The following is an 18,794-nucleotide window of genomic DNA, read 5'->3' as shown; positions in this document are numbered from 1 at the left end:
ATTTGGCATGTGTTAATTAGGAAGGACTTGCTCAAGTCCGAGAGCCTAGGAAAGAGAGGAAAAAGAAAACTTTATGGCTTATATGCAGATTCTGCTTCATGCTTACAGACCACACGCTGACCCATCGGGGAGCACTTTAACGATAAACAAGTGTGATGTGGCAGTGGTGCTACGTTTGAGAGTCATACAAGCCATGTACCTGCCACACAAGTTGGAGGAAACTCTCTCTCTCACACACACACACCTCTGTCTAGAAATGTAGATAAAATTAGCAAAGCTTCCACACTACATGCTTTAATCGTTCTTTCATCTTTCTTTCGTTTTCTTGCTCCCTCCTTCCTCTTCTCTCTTCCCTCCTGAAGCTGCTGAGGTCCCTAAAAGGGGCAAAGAAAGTTGAGTGTATTTGTGTGTGTGGGATGGGGGGGAAGAGAAGGAGAGACGGGGGAGAAGGAGGAGGAGGAAGAACTGAACTCTCCACCCACCCTGAAAAGAGGAGGTGAAAAAATGGGGATAGAAGCATGATGTCACAGGCAGCCAATAGGAAGTGTGGGCTGGGGACTGTTTAAGGCCTGTCAGCTGTCCTGCTCCATCCACATAGGCAGTGTGAGGTCAGGCACAGCTTTATCCATCCTCTGCCCCATGTCTGGTCACCGGTCTCTAGCTTCTGACCTTTGAGTCCACGCTCTATGTATGGCATATGAAGGTCCTGAAGCGAGGTCTCACTTAATGCTCTAGCTGAACTGCCATTGAAACACTGCCCCAAAACCAAATATGGTACAGATTAGGTGGAGAGCTGCAGTTTGTCATTGTGTATTGTTTCCACACGCTCTTTATCATGACTACTGTTTGTGTTCGAGGCCAGAAGTGAATGGGGGACTTGCGTCATGGTAAAATCCGATTAACACCGAAACTTAGGTTACAAATGAGGAGCTACGTCTGCGTTGAGCCTGTGAGAGAAACTTGCTGAAAGTGACGTAACCCACAGTTTGTTCAGAGACTTGTAAATAGTAGTTCATTCCCGCTGCAAGGCTTTGTGCAACTGGCATGATGTTGGGTGTTGCTGTTACTCAATTACTAATAAGGATAAACCTTAACAAGTCCATTGTTGACGACACTGTAGTGGTCCTTTAGTGTCGTTCGTGGCTTTACGTTGACATGGTAAGCCACCCTTTTGGGCTTATTGTCATTTTAAGACACATGGATTTAATGGGATGTTTAAGGTAAAGTAGCCCTTATTTATGATATCCAGTCACACCCTTTTGATGTGAAAGGATCGAGTGAGAATGAGCTAATTGCTGAATGCTGCCAAACATTTCCCGTCACCGGTCCTGTTTGGCCTTATCAGCGTGCATGTCAGTAGTAAGTGCCTCTATTCTTCTGTGTTGTTCAACTGTTTATGAGGAAAACTGCAAACCTTTAACTCCTTGTGCCAAAAGGAAATGTTCAAAACAAGCACGAGGTTTGTGTGTATTCTTCTGGATCAGTACAATACTGTTTTACTGTGACATCATCTGGGACTGTGGTATCTTATCAGGCCATTACACTTGAAAGACCTAGCCTTAAGTCTCAGTGCAGGCTCTCTAGATAAAGAGAGTGATTCATCCTAACTCTGGTGCTTGTCCTTTGTTTTTCTGTGCATGAACACTCAAGAATTCTGCTCAACTTGATTGCAACTTGTACAAGCAGCACTAAAATTCAGGAGTGTTTTAAAGGTGTTTATTAAAGTTTAGATTGGAGTGGGTTGGAATATGTTGAGAATCAAGATTGGTCCATATGGCTGGAAGTTCTGTCTGGTGGCATGTGGGTACACAGCCAGGTTTTAAACTGTGCCTGCAAACATCCAGCGCTTGAGCCAAAGGAAGCACCAAGTTGTTCATTTTATGACCAGCTATGTTGTTTTTTTTTCCAGTGTTGCGAAATAAATCTGTAACGATTCATCTTACAGTGTATACATGTAACTAACAGCTATGAAGACAATCACTTAACAGGAGGGATTAGAGTGCAATGCGGGCTCTTACTAACCCTGACCAGTCACTCGGCTTGCAAAACAGTTAGTCAACAGAGGAGTGCCAGGAAACGCACTGTATTTAATGAAAGAGATCTGGGAAGGCAGGTATTTTTAGAAGGCACCTTTAGTAAGAGGAAACACCTCAGAACCTCTGAAAAAATGCCCAACTTCTCTGCAAAGTTTCTCTTTCCATCCTTAATGTCTATCTAAGGACCTTATTTAGCTTGTTAAGTTCAGTGCCTGCAGCTGAAACATTTCTGTAAATCTCTGTGAAGTCTTCATGACCAGATCAACTTTAGACATGTCAGGCGAAGCACTTACTTGCCAACCATTAGGTACGAGTCACACAGTCAGTTTTTGCAATAATGCCTTCTTTAGATTTGTCAGTGCAGCTGAATGTGCTTTTAATTTGAACTCCCCCTCTGAGTCATGACAACCACTAGATGTGAGTCTTGAGGATAATTTGGAGAGCTGCTGGAGAGGCTCATCTTCATGGCTACAAAAAACACTCCAGGGGTGATGAGCTGGGACTGTGGGGCTATTAGTCGACTAGAAGTCAGGCCCACAGGGATTCAGAAGGTCAGCTTTGATACAGAGAAAGGCCCCACTATTTGACTTCCATCTAATATTCTTTTCTAATGAAACTGGGGAAATTACTAAAACTACTATTTGTTATCGAAACAGTTGCCAATTAATTTTCTGTCACTCTAACTGACCTGTCCTGTCAACCATGCATTAACTGCTTCAAGCTAGAATTACAAGATAGAAGAAGGTTATGGTGTTCAAACACCGAATTATTTAACATGGGTGCATCTCTAACTTTAATATAAAGACCTCGATTAACTAAATGTTTGGGCTTTTTACTGTTCAATGATTAGTTAGAATGAGGATTTTGCCTGGTAACATCCGAATGCATAGAATATATTAATCTGTGTGGTAAAATGTCACTTTTGAAGGATATTCTTACTCACTTTTTCCATTGTTTTAGCACTTTAATAGCTTTCAGGCCATCCTCTGTCTCTACAGTGATAAAAACAAAGTTCTTACATATGGTGCTGCATACCTGTGTCTTTTTAGTGGGTGCAATCAATCAACAACAAAGCAACAACAACAACAACAACAACAGCTGCAGATTGGGCCAAGGCCCGAGGGCCTAAAGAAGGTGTGTGTGTGTGTACGGGCGCATGTGTGCGTGCCTGTGTGTTGTTGTTGTGACTGAGCTCGAGTGAGGGGAAATACCACGCATGCCTGAACACACAGACCAGCACATAGTTGTGTGAAAAACACATTGCTGTTCTTTAGAGGGCATGGGAGTGGAAAAGACCCAGAATCAGTGGGACAGGGAGAAATGGGCTCACACACACCTTTGTGCGCAGGCCCGATCAGAGATTTAGGCAAGCTCATCTGAGCCAGCTGTCTGCACGAGAAAATCGCATCATGATGCCGTGCAGCGTTCCTCTTCCAAACAAAACCCCCTCTGATCAGCGAAACGGTCGATCTTGCCGAACGTGCGCAGCCAGACACAATCTGCCTGAAAAAGTATTTAAAAAAGAAAAAACAAAACCTCTTTAGATTAGATCGTCCCAGCACTTAAGACTCTATCGCTGTAGGAGTGAGACCGCACTGGAATCTCTGATGTGGTTTGCCTTTGGCTGTGAGCAGAGGAAGCATCCTCTCTCCAGCCGCTCGGGCTGATGTGCTTTAAACAAGTGTCTGGAGTGATCCACTGGGGGCTCCCGGGGAGGATCGGGTTGCCGGATGAGGATGTGGCCTGATTGAGCTCAGGGAGATGGGAGGGTCAGCCTGGGATCTGGACTTAAACAGGCCCTGATAGGCCCTGCTGTTTGCTACTGTACAGTTGAGCTACCTTGCAGTCTGCTTTCAGAGCTGGTAACCTGAGCTCAAATGCCTTGACTGTGCACAGACAGGCTGTGCATCCCCCCAGTGCAGTGGATCACTGTAGCGTGCAGTCGAGTGAATGCTTTCATAAATGGAGGTGACATAGAGATACATTTAATTACGTCCTGATGAAGCTACGACCCCATTTATAACGTAAAGCAGCACCGGCGGTGTGATTGACGCCTGATGTGCACGGCTTCTATCCTAACAGCCTTCATAGGCAGTCACAGCAAAGTACAGTGGGGCAAAAAAGTATTTAGTCAGCCACCGATTGTGCAAGTTCCCCCACTTAAAATGATGACAGAGGTCAGTAATTTGCACCAGAGGTACACTTCAACTGTTAGAGACAGAATGTGAAAAAAAAATCCATGAATTCACATGGTAGGATTTGTAAAGAATTTATTCGTAAATCAGGGTGGAAAATAAGTATTTGGTCACCTCAAACAAGGAAAATCTCTGGCTCTCACAGACCTGTAACGTCTTCTGTAAGACGCTTTTCTGTCCCCCACTCGTTACCTGTATGAATGGCACCTGTTTGAACTCATCATCTGTATAAAAGACACCTGTCCACAGCCTCAAACAGTCAGACTCCAAACTCCGCCATGGCCAAGACCAAAGAGCTTTCGAAGGACACCAGGAAAAGTATTGTAGACCTGCACCAGACTGGGAAGAGTGAATCTACAATAGGCAAGCAGCTTGGTGTGAAAAAAATCAACTGTGGGAGCAATCATCAGAAAATGGAAGACATACAAGACCACTGATAATCTCCCTCGATCTGGGGCTCCACGCAAGATCACATCCCGTGGGGTCAAAATGATCATGAGAACGGTGAGCAAAGATCCCAGAACCACACGGGGGGACCTGGTGAATGACCTGCAGAGAGCTGGGACCAAAGTAACAAAGGTCACCATCAGTAACACACTACAACGGCAGGGAATCAAATCCCGCAGTGCCAGACGTGTTCCGCTGCTGAAGCCAGTGCATGTCCAGGCCCGTCTGAAGTTTGCCAGAGAGCACATGGATGATACAGCAGAGGATTGGGAGAATGTCATGTGGTCAGATGAAACCAAAGTAGAACTTTTTGGTATAAACTCAACTCGTCGTGTTTGGAGGATGAAGAATACTGAGTTGCATCCCAAGAACACCATACCTACTGTGAAGCATGGGGGTGGAAACATCATGCTATGGGGCTGTTTTTCTGCCAAGGGGACAGGACGACTGATCCGTGTTAAGGACAGAATGAATGGGGCCATGTATCGTGAGATTTTGAGCCAAAACCTCCTTCCATCAGTGAGAACTTTGAAGATGAAACGAGGCTGGGTCTTCCAACATGACAATGATCCAAAACACACCGCCCGGGCAACAAAGGAGTGGCTCCGTAAGAAGCATTTGAAAGTCCTGGAGTGGCCTAGCCAGTCTCCAGACCTCAACCCCATAGAAAATCTGTGGCGGGAGTTGAAAGTCCGTGTTGCTCGGCGACAGCCCCAAAACATCACTGCTCTCGAGAAGATCTGCATGGAGGAATGGGCCAAAATACCAGCTACTGTGTGTGCAAACCTGGTATAGACCTATAGTAAACGTTTGACCTCTGTTATTGCCAACAAAGGTTATGTTACAAAGTATTGAGTTGTATTTTTGTTATTGACCAAATACTTATTTTCCACCCTGATTTACGAATAAATTCTTTACAAATCCTACCATGTGGATTCATGGATTTTTTTTTTCACATTCTGTCTCTCACAGTTGAAGTGTACCTCTGGTGCAAATTACTGACCTCTGTCATCATTTTAGGTGGGGGAACTTGCACAATCGGTGGCTGACTAAATACTTTTTTGCCCCACTGTATGTGGTGGTTGTGTTCTTTTTATGAATGTGCAATATTTTCAAAGCGCACATTTTGTGTTAATTATAATGTATTTGTATGGTTTTGTTTCAAACTGACGCGTTTTTAAAATCACTGCCAGTTTAAATGTTACCTATTACATCCTGAAAGGTTGTCCCACCTTCCGCGTAGCCCAGCCAGGTTTGTTATTTACGAATGTTCCACTAAAGGGTCTGTTCAGGTTTTTCCTTAACTTATGGTTTCTCTAAATCTGTGGAAAGGTCATGCTTAATCACTATGGTTACGACTCCCCCTCCCAGTGCCTGCTCAAGAGAGGACTTGTTTACCATCTCTGCTCCAGACTCAATAACATGTCAGTCATCTGGAAAAGAACCTCCCCTCCCAGCTGCTATTGGTCCAGCAGACAGCTAACAGTGTAAACCCTACCCACCTATATTCGGCACCCCCTCCTTCTCCCCTGAGCCCCACTGTGAATAATGAATGATTTCCTAGCTGTCTGTCGGTCTTCCTACTTATTCTAAATGACTCCGGGAAGACGCACTGAACTTTGATGTGCAGAATGACTTAAAGAATGAAACATTGCTTGTTGGATAATTTGAACGTTTCGGCATGACTGCACCTGGTTGGTTTAGGGTTAGTGTAACATTTTACCGCATTACTTATATTTTCACGCGTACTTCATCTTCAGAGGTGGCAGTGGCCAGCTGGCTGTAAACATGTCACCAGCCTTCCAGTGTAAACAGTGTAGTAGTCTACTTGCACAGTGTGCTCTCCGGCAAACAAGACATGACTCGCATTCAGATGAGGAGAATTGCTGCACTGCAATCCTCTTCCTCTCAAGTAATGCACCAGTTTGAACCAATAACATTGAACCTTCTCACCCATCAGACAGACACACACACACACCCTCCTGAAAACAAACAGTGTTGAAATTGAACCATCTTGTTATAAGATTAAAGCTGCTTTTTGGTTCATACAGTGTTGAGGTGAGTGCTGTGGGTTCAGTAGGGGGCTATGGGTGGTGGGAGACAAATGCACTTCCTATAAAATCTGTTGTATGCCTACATTTTTCTCATATTGTATTTGCATTTTCCATGTCTGTAAGATTTTCTCTCCTCTGACTGCTCTGTAATCGTGTTTGCAGCTAGTTGTGGAAGTTGTTAATAGGGATTAACATTCTCCTTGTTGAATTCTCCGTAGCCTGGAACATTCTGCAGATTCTTCTCATAGCCCGGCAGCTGGATAATACCTTTAGAACAAAAACTAAACTTGTCAGCCTGTCTCCCTATTAGCAATGCTTCCTCCCCCTGCTGCTGTATTTAATGGTGACTATAGCCAGGGCCTCGCCAGCTCCTCAGAAGTAGATTCCTCTGTGTGGATTGTTGTGCCATTTACTACTAATGAAACGAACCTGGCCACTCCTCGTGTCGCAGCGGTCTGGTGAACAGCGGGGGTAGGCTGTTGGTTGGCTCCGATGTTTGACCAGACAGTGTTTGCGGAGGGAGAGAGGAGGGTTGTGTAAGTACTGTGAGAGAGGAACAACATTATAAGGTCCCCTAACCCAACAATCAGCAATCTGACTTTTCTGCAGGGAGGTGGGGGTGGGATTTGCAAGTTTTGAAAAGGTTACTTAATGCAGTGTGTTCTCAAAAAGGGTCAAATCCAGACCTGCTGATGCTCCTGATGCATTTTAGTTCATATTAAACATTTACCCGGGGGACTACAAGGATGATGACAACTTATCTTAAGAGGAGACCCTTGTTAGGTAGTCCCTTTCCTTTGAAGTAGTGGAAACCTACATTACCCAGCATAGCTATGTGTAGAGAGCAGCAGCGTGGAAATAGGGCTGCATTACGACCATCTATAAATAGGGGATTGTATCCTTGATACCACGGGTTGTTTGGTCACGCAGTGAAACCGGGTCGACTTATATGGATTTAAGACAGTTACTCCCCCTCCTCGCCTCTGTCTGCTTTCCTCTGTAGGAAGGTATGCATGTTTGGGATTTTTTCTTCATTGAGGAGTTGTTTAAAATGATGCAGAAAGAAGCTCCAATAAGGCTCATTAGAGTTTGCTTTGGCTGCCCCCTTTTGGTAGGATTCCAAGAAAATGAAGCCACGCTGTGTTTTTTTTCTTACTAAATGTGCAGCACCAGTTGGCCTGCTCTGGCATACTAGAGTCAGCATCATGTTTCTAATCAAATCATAGCTGCTACATGCGAGTATGTGAGTGTGTTGGCATTTGATGCTGTAGTTTAAAAAAAAGATCTTTGGTATTTGTACTGGACCCAATCCAAAACAGTTAGATACACTATTGGTGAAAATATACTGTTTGTGAAGGAGCCGCTCGACTCCTGTCGTCACAGAAAATGTGCGTAGAGGAGGATATACATAGCATTATGGCCTTTCCCACGCTGAGTATTATACTCATGTCATCATGCAAATACTTGTTGTGGTGGTGCAGTATAGAACTATAATTATGATTACGAATTATAATGTGGCATGTAATTAAACTAATGATTTAAATACGCTGTTCAGTAGCTTTCTGGTCATATAACTCATTCAAATTTTAGTGATTCCAGTACTTCAAATGCTTGAATTTTTTTTGTCATTAACTACTGAAACAACCAATATGTGGCCCATAATAAGAACACTTATTGAGAATAGGTTCTTGTTTTTTTAAAAAGAAAAAACACATTTCTTAAATTTTTGTAACTAACTTAAAAATATTAAAGTGAAGGGAGATTTTGTAAATGAAAAAATGGGAATTCTAAATTGATTATTTTTATTTATTTATTTAAAATGGAATATCTGTGTAGGCATACATACTTTTACTTGCACATTGCAATGATGATCAGAACACCTCTTTCCAATCAGTTTAACAAAGGTAAAGACCTAAAGGTTTATTAAAGAAGCTATAATTTAGTGATGGAGATTTCATACAACTGTGTGCATTACCTCCTTCAAAGAATATTGCTGATAATTTTTGTTTTGATAATATAAGAAAGATGTATTTGAGAAACCTTGCAGAAATGAAAGTCTCAGACTGAGTATGCATTTATTCCGCAGCAGTGCTGATCTGTACCGTGAACCGTTTCAACCTGCACAGATGTTTTGTGAAGCAAGGGGAAGTACCCTTCCAGAGATTAGCCCAACACAAGGGTTTAATTTTCTTTACTGATTAACAAATTGAACACAAATGAAACGCAATGCACCCAAACCTGCCTTTAATTTAAAATCAAATAAACAAGCGGAGCAGAGAGTCCTTTTCTGCAGCGTACACAAATATTCACATATCTACATGCATGCTAACACGTTGGACACACATGTGCACTCTTCATTCAGACAATGGCGTGTGTTACGAGGAAGGCTGAAACAATATGAATGAAGTAATTTGTGTATTGTCATGGCTGTGCGAATTTTAATAATAATATAAAAATAACACATAAAACATATTGATGGCGTGTGTGTACTCGTGTTTTCTTTAAGCTCTGACTGCATGGAGAAATCACAGTTCCTCTGCCTCATTTTTTCACTTCATTTTATGCAATGAAATTTATCTTGCAGTCAAAAGCACAACAATAAATGGTAAACCCTTACGTTCTCAAAATCTAAATAACAAACGTCTGTGGAGGCCGCAAAAAGCATTGCTCTTTCCAAATAGTTTCTATGTAAATTAGGCAGATTTAAGAAACGGCGATAAATAACAATTAACAAAAAACAATAATTTATTATCTGTTACAGAGGGCAGCTTTCCCCCCCCCCCAAGTGACTCCTCAGCTGCTATTTGTATAAAGTACAGTGTCACCAGGCCTTTCACAACCACACAGATTCCCACAGACACAGACACACACAGTCCAGGTGTTTTGTCTATGGAAGTAGGCTTATCTAAAACTAGGGCACCCCTGTGTCTCATGATTAGCTAGCGGTGGGAAACGTCTGCTTTCTTCTCTTTACATCTGTTTTTCCTGAGGAGACTTTCTGTGAATAGGCTACAGCAAAAAAAATAAATGCTTTTGAACATTAAAAACAGACGTTTCCTTTTGCTTTTGCTGTTTTTCATATGTCACTGTTCATTTAGAGTAAGACAGATGGGATTAACACAAGTACTTAGGAAGACTACATACAAGCAAAGATCGGGGTTTTGTAGTGTGTTCTTAGCTGAATGAGTACTTTCTCATAACTGTAGTCTTTCCTGCATCAAAGTTTGGACTTGGAAACACTTATTCTCTAGTGATGACGACTCGTATATTAACCGTCCCGTTTCAAGCTCAGTCAGATAAATCTGACTAACTGTCTGTCCTTCCAAGCAATGGGAAAATGCCGCGCTTTATTGATAACATATTGTTTGCTGCTTGGTTTCTGAGTGATGCCCAAAAAACAGTGACTATTATTCATGGGGCTCGAGCTTAATTCGAAACACCCTGCACAATCATTTTCTGTGGGAAGTGATTCTTTGTTAGACGCTGTAATAGAAAGGGTGTGATTCTCTTCCACCATGACAGAATATTTGAAAGTAAAAGAATGCATTGTTCTTGCCTAAAACCAAGCACAGCAGGCCCAAGAAGTCAAATATCTCCTCCTTATCTCCTCCTTTTAATGCGATGTCTAACTTTTTTTTGCTTTTCAATTGGGTGTCTTGCTATTTCTCTTCCTACATCCGGCTTTCCATGTATATGGATGGAATGATGCTTTCTGCAGACCTGTGTATATGGAACATTATCCTTGCATACTTTCTTTGTTTAGGGTGTTCTCAAGCCATTCTATATGTCTGACACTTACTTACCGTGTCTTTCTCTGTCTCTGTCAGTTTGCCCGAAACAATGTAGGCTTGCCTGTACGGACAAGGGGGAGTGTTGCCACAACCAGTGCCTCGGTAGCTGCACCGAACCCAACAATGACATGTCCTGCTCCGCCTGTCTCCACTACTACCACGAGGGTCGGTGTGTCCCAAACTGTCCCCCGGGCACCTACAAGTTTGAGGGCTGGCGCTGCATTACCATGGAACTGTGCGCTCAAGTGCATCTGGCCAGCGATTTTCACTTTGTCATCCACGATGGAGAGTGTATGCTCGACTGTCCCTCTGGCTTCACACGTAACGAGACTAATCGGTAAAGATGAATCCTTTATTCTTACTTTAGGCCCTGATCATTTGGAAATACCATGGTAACATATACGTTAACGTAAATACATTCACATTTTTTTGAATTTGTAAGGGTTATAACCTGACTGCTATCAAAAGGAGAGCCACAGGTCTTGGTATTGTTTCTGAAGTAGATGCATGTTTATTCTGCAGTGCCCACATACACTAAAGCACTGTGCACTTAGGCATAATGAATCTATTTGCATGAAGTATCCTTCAGCTGAACTTCACCTGACCTCGGCTCTTCAAAAACTTCCTTTCTGCAAAACTGGAAGTGCTAGAGGTTTTAGAGTATGCGGGCTATTAATGTTTCAAGGTTTTTCCCAGACTACTTAGAAAGTGTAAAATGTGCTCAACACTTGCCACTGGTAGATTTTACAGGCTAGCAAATAAAGGTATTAAGAAGAGACTTGGCTTGAGTGTCCTAAAACTTCCTGTACTTAACATCTCCCAACCAAGGAGATATATATATATATATATATATATATATATATATATATATATATATATATATATATATATATATATATATATATATATATATATATATATATATATATATATATATATCTCGAAAGAGAGAGAGAGGAATAAAAACACCCTTTTTGTCCCGTTTTGTCTCTTTCGGATTTGTATGTCTGTAAAGTTTCCATGCAGCCTTTCTGCTGCCGGATATTTTTTTGGCCATACGACTGCTGCTCTGTCTCTGAGGTCAACACAATGAGTCACTCTCTCACGAAACCGAGTTCAGTCAAGGGCCCATAAAAGATTAAACTCTCCGTGTGAGAGGTGACCTTGTATCATGCACTGAAATTATTTGCATGAATTCTCTGGAATGCTTGGGAGCCGGGGAGTGAGCAAATTTTTTTCAGGGCGTGGTAGAAAAAGTTTTTCTCTGTATTTCTGACACTTTGTTTTTTTGTTTAGTTTTTTCACATGGCTCTTCTTGCTCATTCACCCCTATATTTGCTTCTTCTTTATACAGTATGCTATGCAGTGCTTGTAATGGCCCGTGTGATAAGGTCTGCAGATCCACTGTCATCGATTCTGTGAATGCTGCCGAGTTCCTGCAGGACTGCACCGTCATCGATGGCAATCTGGACATCAATATCCGCCGTGGAAGTGAGTGCAGCTCTGTACAATGAACATTCCTCTTAGAAGCACATGTACTTTACATTTTGGTGTGGACTTCACTACACTGCTATGCTGCAGCTAAGCAAACTATAGCTTTGTACACTTAAAATGATGAGTGTGAGCCAGTGAATTATTTAACTTGGCCAGAATCTGCTACATGATACTTAATAGTAAACTTTTACTGTCTACACTCACTATGCTACAGCTTGTTGCACTTGACTTCCCTACATTTATTATGTTTGGAGGTATAGTAAAAGCAGAAGGGCCGGGTGGAGCAACATCACATGTGCTTTTTTGCACTCTAACCCAATTATCACATTATGTTATAATCCTGTTTATTTGTTCAGTTGATAGAGTGGCTCAAAGGTAATCCCTGTATATGGTAAAATGGTAAATGGCCTGTATTTATATAGCGCTTTACTAGTCCCTAAGGACCCCAAAGCGCTTTACATATCCAGTCATCCACCCATTCACACACTGGTGATGGCAAGCTACATTGTAGCCACAGCCACCCTGGGGCGCACTGACAGAGGCGAGGCTGCCGGACACTGGCGCCACCGGGCCCTCTGACCACCACCAGTAGGCAACGGGTGAAGTGTCTTGCCCAAGGACACAACGACCGAGACTGTCCAAGCCGGGGCTCGAACCGGCAACCTTCCGATTACAAGGCGAACGCCCAACTCTTGAGCCACGATCGCCACGATGATAAAGATTAATCCGTTATGTGTTCATTGGCAGATTTGGATGAAGACCAAATTGGTTATCACAGTAGCAATAGATTTTCTTTATAGCCTTTTTGTATTTTTGTGTGACCAAATGTGTTTTGTTTTTCTTTGTTAAATCTCTTGTCCTCAGATAATATAGCCCCCGAGCTTGAGAGATTCATGGGATTGATCCAGACAGTGACGGGCTATGTTAAGATTCGACACTCCGACGCTCTTGGCTCGCTGTCCTTCCTCAAGAGCCTACGTTACATCAAGGGGCAGGAACTCATTGACAAGTAAGGCTCGTCTGCACTTTTAGGCTGTGGTAGCATGCACGTGCGAAGCGAGAGGGAATTAGAGGACAAGAGTGGATCGGAGCCAAGCAGCAAGCATACTGCTTTACATCCATAGATGTCAAACTAACCTCTTGTTGATAAGAATGCTTTTTGCAACACTTTTCACAGATATTGCAATATCCTTATAAAATGTCATGCACAAAGGCTAGATAAGTGACTGTGGCTACTAAGGCAACACATATTTTACAGACAAGGAAGTTAAAAAATACAAATCAAGTTAAAACAACTCAGTCTGAAGCAGGAGCGCTAAACATAACACCAGAAGCAGCCCGGATACAAAGGAGAGTATAAATTTTTTGACTTACTATTGGATTTTCATACGTTTTATGGCTTTTTCTGCCGATAAAGACCTCCCCCACAGCCATTTATACCTTATCAGAATAGTCAGGTGTTAGTTAAAGAATTAAATGACAGAAAATGTTCCTTTTTTTCCACTGTCTATAGAAATCACAGTTTTAAAAATGGAAATGTTTAATCAATCAAGAAAAACAATGCTTACAGGAAATACAGGAAGCAAGCTAGTAGAACGTTTTCTGGGATCTGTTATTTATCATGTATAAAACCTAAGATGTGCTGTTGAAATTGCATCTCTATATCTTACGTTAAGATATCTCAGAGATTAGATGTGTAGATGAACTTCTTTGTACTGACAGGAATGCAAGTTTCACTCATCCGGCCCACTTAGGATCAGGCGGTATGCGGGCCTTTAAAATAAGTTTGACTTCGCTGGTCTAAAGAGAGCTGCTATGATAAGTTTCAAATAATGGGGTAGACTTCCATACAAATATGCCTGAAAGACAAAATCTCAGTTTTTGGGGGGTTTTTTTTGCACTCTTGGCTCCGTATGACGCCTGAGGGAACAGCTGTGATTAATATGGTAATAAAACCCCGCCCACCAGAAGCAGCTAATCAGACTAACGTTGGCTTAAATGGAAAGTGACCTTAAAGGGAAACGAGATAAAATGACTCAGTTTATTATTATTATTATTATTATTATCATCTGTTCCAGTAGAGTGTGAAAATTAATACGTTACTGTAATTTAGCACAATAGGTCAATGAAGAGATGAATTAATAATAATATTAATGAAGATAATAATGATGATAATACATTTTCAGTAAGATTTAAACAAAGTTAAATGTACAGTCCATTAGTGTCTTCACTGTGATATTAACACTAGTCCAAGATACGAGTGAAAGTTTTTTTTAGTGATGGCCAAAGGGGTCATGGGGCCTGGCGCCCTTCTTGTTATCATTTCTTCCAGGGTTAAGTTTCACCAAGGAATGCTGTTGAGGGTGGCAGGCATTCCTTTCCCTCTGGAGGTGTTCATCTGTGGTACTTGGACTGGTAGAGCTAAAAGTGTTGGCGTGACAGTTTCTGTTTTATGTCCTCGTCTGTAGTAATGGAGGCTTGTTTTCAGGGAGACACACAAAGCCGAGGCCGTAATATCCACATCTGCTGGTCCTTAGTGGGACCACCAGGTGGCAAAAAAAAGCTCCTTGAACAACATTTAGGGGAACGTTATATCCTGTGAAACACTTTATGTTTGGTTTTTTTGATAGAGACTATACGAGGTGCTTCTTACAGTCTTTTGATCTTTTTCTCCCAGCATGTATTCATTCTCCGCCATCAACAATCAGAATCTGAAGTACTTGTGGAACTGGACTGAGCACAACCTGACTATTAGCAGTGGACGTCTATTCTTCCGTCAGAACCCCAAACTCTGCATGTCTGAGATCTACAAGATGTGGGATAAAACTGGCATAGCTGTGAAGCCAGAGGAAGGGGATTTCCGCAACAATGGCGAAAGAGCCAATTGTGAGTAAATTCGTGTGAATTTTTGGTCCACATTCATTCAGTCATTCAGCTTGTGTGCACGTTTTTACTTTATACATATGTCTCACCGGTGGCCAGGTGAAAGCCATATCTTGAAATTCAAATCCAACATCACATCCAGCCATGTGATCAATCTGACATGGGAGCGCTACCAGCCCCCCAAAAATGGAACCCTTATCAGCTTCATCATTTACTACAAGGAATCGTGAGTACACAAAGGCTTATTATTAGCCTCTGAGCATAAAGTAATTTAGTGTCTTACTTTCATGTCAACTGTCTTTTTTTTTTAATGAAATTCTTTTTTTAATGTATTTTTTTCAGTCCTTTCCAGAACATCACTGAGTTTGATGGCCAGGATGGCTGTGGCTCAAATAGCTGGCACATGGTGGATGTGGATCTTCCTAAAGATAATAACAATGACCCAAATGTCAGACTTCAGCACCTCAAGCCTTGGACTCAGTATGCTATTTTTGTGAAGGCCATCACCCTGCAAGAGAGCGACAAAGATGCCACTGGAGCAAAGAGTGACATCATTTATATTCGCACACACCCATCGTGTAAGTGTGACCATCACTTTTGGTTCTGGCTTCAGTTTTACATTATTATTGTTGCGCAACTATATAAACACATGAACAACATAAAATAATCTAGTCTTTCCCCTGGTACAGTGCCGTCTGTGCCTAAAGATGCCCGTGCATATGGTAATTCCTCAACAAAGCTGGTGGTGAAGTGGTCACCTCCACTTTTGCCCAACGGCAATCTCACTTACTACCTGGTCCGCTGGCAGCGTCAAGCTGAGGATAGGGAGCTCTACCAACATGACTACTGCTCCAAAGGTCTGCACTCCTCCTTATTCTAATAAGCAGCCAATATGTCTTTATTCTCTGACCTTTCAAACCTTTCCAGTTACTTAGCGAAGGCCACTCAGTCTTTCTTGCATCGTACAAACATTATTTGTTTTTTAAACTAATCTTAATGCACAGTTAAAAGAGGACAATCACCTGGAAGAGCTTTAGCTTGCCAAAACAAAAAGCTGGCCATTGTAATTGGTAAGGTTAAATCCCACCCTTGCTAAACACTCTTTTTTCCTGGCTTTTCATTTCATATTTTCTTCAACAGACTTGAAGATCCCAATCCGAATCCCGGCGTCGGAGCTCACAGACATGGAAGAGAACACAAAGCCCACGAAGTCAGACCTAGCAGGGCCAGAAAAGGTCCTGTGCTGTGCTTGCCAGAAGACACCAGAAGAGAAGGACCGTGAGAAGGACGACCGTGTCTTCTTGAAAGTTTTTGAGAATTTCCTCCACAATTCCATCTTTCTGGCAAGGTATGTCACATCAGTGGCCTCCTTAAACCGTTTATAGGCTGTGACCTCCCTTTCAAGTGCAGACAGCTATCAGAGCACTGAATGTAATTGCCTTGTTGGGTCAATGCGAAGACTGAGGTGGTGGAACGGGTTTAATGGCTCCTCTGTGGAGCGAACAAGATCTGAGCATGACGGGTGTGGACGGACCTGACGGACGCTGAGCTGGCCCGCTGAGGCCGGCCCTTTTGTTGGGTGGAGCAGATGAAGGAGACATGCTGAGTAGGTTCCAAAGCCTCCTCAGCACTCATGTGGCTTTTTTATTGCCGCGGCAACGGTGGCACAGGGGTTGATGGGGTCTACCAGGCAGCAATTTGGACAAAACAAACAAACCCAGGAGAGAGACGAGATTAAAGAGTCTCGTTTGGCTACACAATAGCTGCTTATGCTTTTGTTTCCCGCAACAGGACTGACATCTGTGTTGTGTTATCATTTCACTTGCTCGTGGCTATGGATGTTTCAGTGTTCCTCTCCCACAGTTCTCGGATAGGATAGGACAGGATAGACTGATGGATATTCATTTGTTAAAATGATGAAGTTTATTTAATTGAACAGCACTGACCTTTTACTTCGTAGTGCTGTTCATGGAATTTGATCAATATGTTTTGGAGGAAAACTGCTAAAAATTGGCTGAACTGTTATCTATCTACACCTCCTCTTCTCTCTGGCTGTGCTGATTTGTTTCAGTAGAAGTGTCTAGGAAACTGGCGGGTGGCAGGTCCCTGGCCCTCAGCGAGGAGCTCGGCCAGTGTATGCACAGCCTCTCCACTGTAACACAGCCAACATTATTACAAACCACTCTAGGGAAAATGAGGGAGTTTTTTTCTTTCTTTCTTTCTCAAAAGTTCAGGGTTTAGACCCAGGGTGAGGGAAAAGAGGGTGCATGAAAACAGAAAGAGAAAGAAAAGGAAATGTTTTCCATTCTGTCCTTCTCAACTCGGCACTTCACGCTACTCCTCCCTTGCATGCTCTCTTTGTCCGAGGCTTTTTTTTCCTCTTTTTTCTTTCCTGTAACGAGGCAGCTGCCAGGAAATGTACAGTGAATCCATCTGGAATCTAAATGAATGAGGGAAGAGCCCCATCAGCCGTAGAAGACAAGTAGAAAATAAGGAAAGCAGACTGATTTATGGGGAAAAGGAAGGGGGCTGCCTCACGATGAATACGTACAGATGAGGTGAAAAGGACTCCCTGATGTTGCCTCTTCTTCTATCAGATGTTTCACTATTATCCATGATCCTGTTGTATTGTATGAGGTGTCAACTGCTTACAATGTGCCCCACTAACCATAGAGTGAATGTGTAGTCACGGCTTTCCTCTCTGGATTCCGATGCATAAAGGTAGAGCTTTTTTAGCAGGTGAGGTCAGGGCACTGTAGTAACTACAGCTACAAAGCATGTGACAGGTAGCAGATTCTTATTTCACTGTCATTATCGCCCATACAGAAAGTCAAAGCCATAAAATGTCTGTCGCCTGCTCATTTCTTCTTCTTCTTCTTCGCTTTGATGAACGGCTACTGTCAGAGTGAATCAGTGTCACGAGTCTTTTGTCTGTAGTCTCTACCATGTTGTCAGTTTTCATGTATGTGTGATGTAGTCAGTAATAACTAAAAGGCTGGGCTTTGGTTTGCTGGACTGCAGCACTTTTAGCTGTCAGAGAGGAATGCTGACATGTCAGTGAAACTGCCTTTCCCACATTTCTGTCTTTGTCTGTGCACTCCTCTTCCTGCAGGTCGACTTGAAAATAAAACACGCATTCTGTAGCTTTCGCTTAGTTAGTTTCTTCGTTTAACATGGTAGTCTGCTGTACTGCGTAAAAGAAGAAGTCCCATCCAGCCTCCAGCATAGCTACTGCCACTGCACTAAGCTGACCACAATTACGTGTGATTTTGTTAGGGCCATTGCTCCCTGCTCCGAGGACTCAGTGAAGCGCACATAGGCAGTGCAATCGACTCCCATTCCCCAATTCACAGACTTACTTTTGTTTTAAAGTAAAACAAAAGTAAGTAAAATAAAACATGCATTCTGTAGCTTTTGCTTAGTTAGCTTCTTAGTTTAACATGGTAGTCTACTGTACTGCGTAAAAGTCTTCAATTTTATATTTTGCTAGGAAAATGGGGAAACAGGTGTAGAAGTTTATTGAAATGTGCAAACATGCAAGCTTTCTTTATAAATTTTTAAAGTCGTCTTCATGAATAGTTCTCCGGGCTTCTCCAATCTCTTAGAATTTTTGTTGTTTTTTGTTCTGTTCTTTGTCAAGCTGCAACAATCTTGAGATCCGGTTTTTGGGGAGGCCGGTCCATGACTGATCGTGTTGCACTGTGTGTTTTGCTATCCCGTATGGTTTTACTTGCATTGGCAGTGTGTTTGGGATCATTATCACTCTTTGCCTTTCTTACACGTTCAAAATGGTGTTGCATAACTTGATCATTCCACCAATTTCGACAAAATCCACGACACCACTGGCCGAAATGCTGCAGACACATCTCTCCTGACCTCCTCTGTCCATTGCTG

At 42.5% G+C, this 18,794-nt stretch overlaps 1 protein-coding gene across 1 annotated transcript in view; it reads left to right on the top strand.

The window, feature by feature from the left end:
* The window catches only part of igf1ra (insulin-like growth factor 1a receptor), a 60,474-nt gene that overhangs the window by 27,459 nt on the left and 14,221 nt on the right, over positions 1-18,794 (top strand). Inside the window, exons 3-10 of the mRNA XM_026176023.1 lie at positions 10,560-10,860; positions 11,878-12,014; positions 12,882-13,026; positions 14,695-14,903; positions 15,000-15,126; positions 15,243-15,478; positions 15,590-15,757; positions 16,041-16,248. Of these exons, the coding sequence (XP_026031808.1) occupies positions 10,560-10,860; positions 11,878-12,014; positions 12,882-13,026; positions 14,695-14,903; positions 15,000-15,126; positions 15,243-15,478; positions 15,590-15,757; positions 16,041-16,248 (1,531 nt within the window). The remainder of the gene's footprint in view (positions 1-10,559; positions 10,861-11,877; positions 12,015-12,881; positions 13,027-14,694; positions 14,904-14,999; positions 15,127-15,242; positions 15,479-15,589; positions 15,758-16,040; positions 16,249-18,794) is intronic.

This window comes from Astatotilapia calliptera, chromosome 7 (genome assembly GCF_900246225.1).
Source record: "Astatotilapia calliptera chromosome 7, fAstCal1.2, whole genome shotgun sequence".
Taxonomy (NCBI): Eukaryota; Metazoa; Chordata; class Actinopteri; order Cichliformes; family Cichlidae; genus Astatotilapia; species Astatotilapia calliptera.
This window is presented reverse-complemented; position numbering and strand designations above follow the sequence as displayed.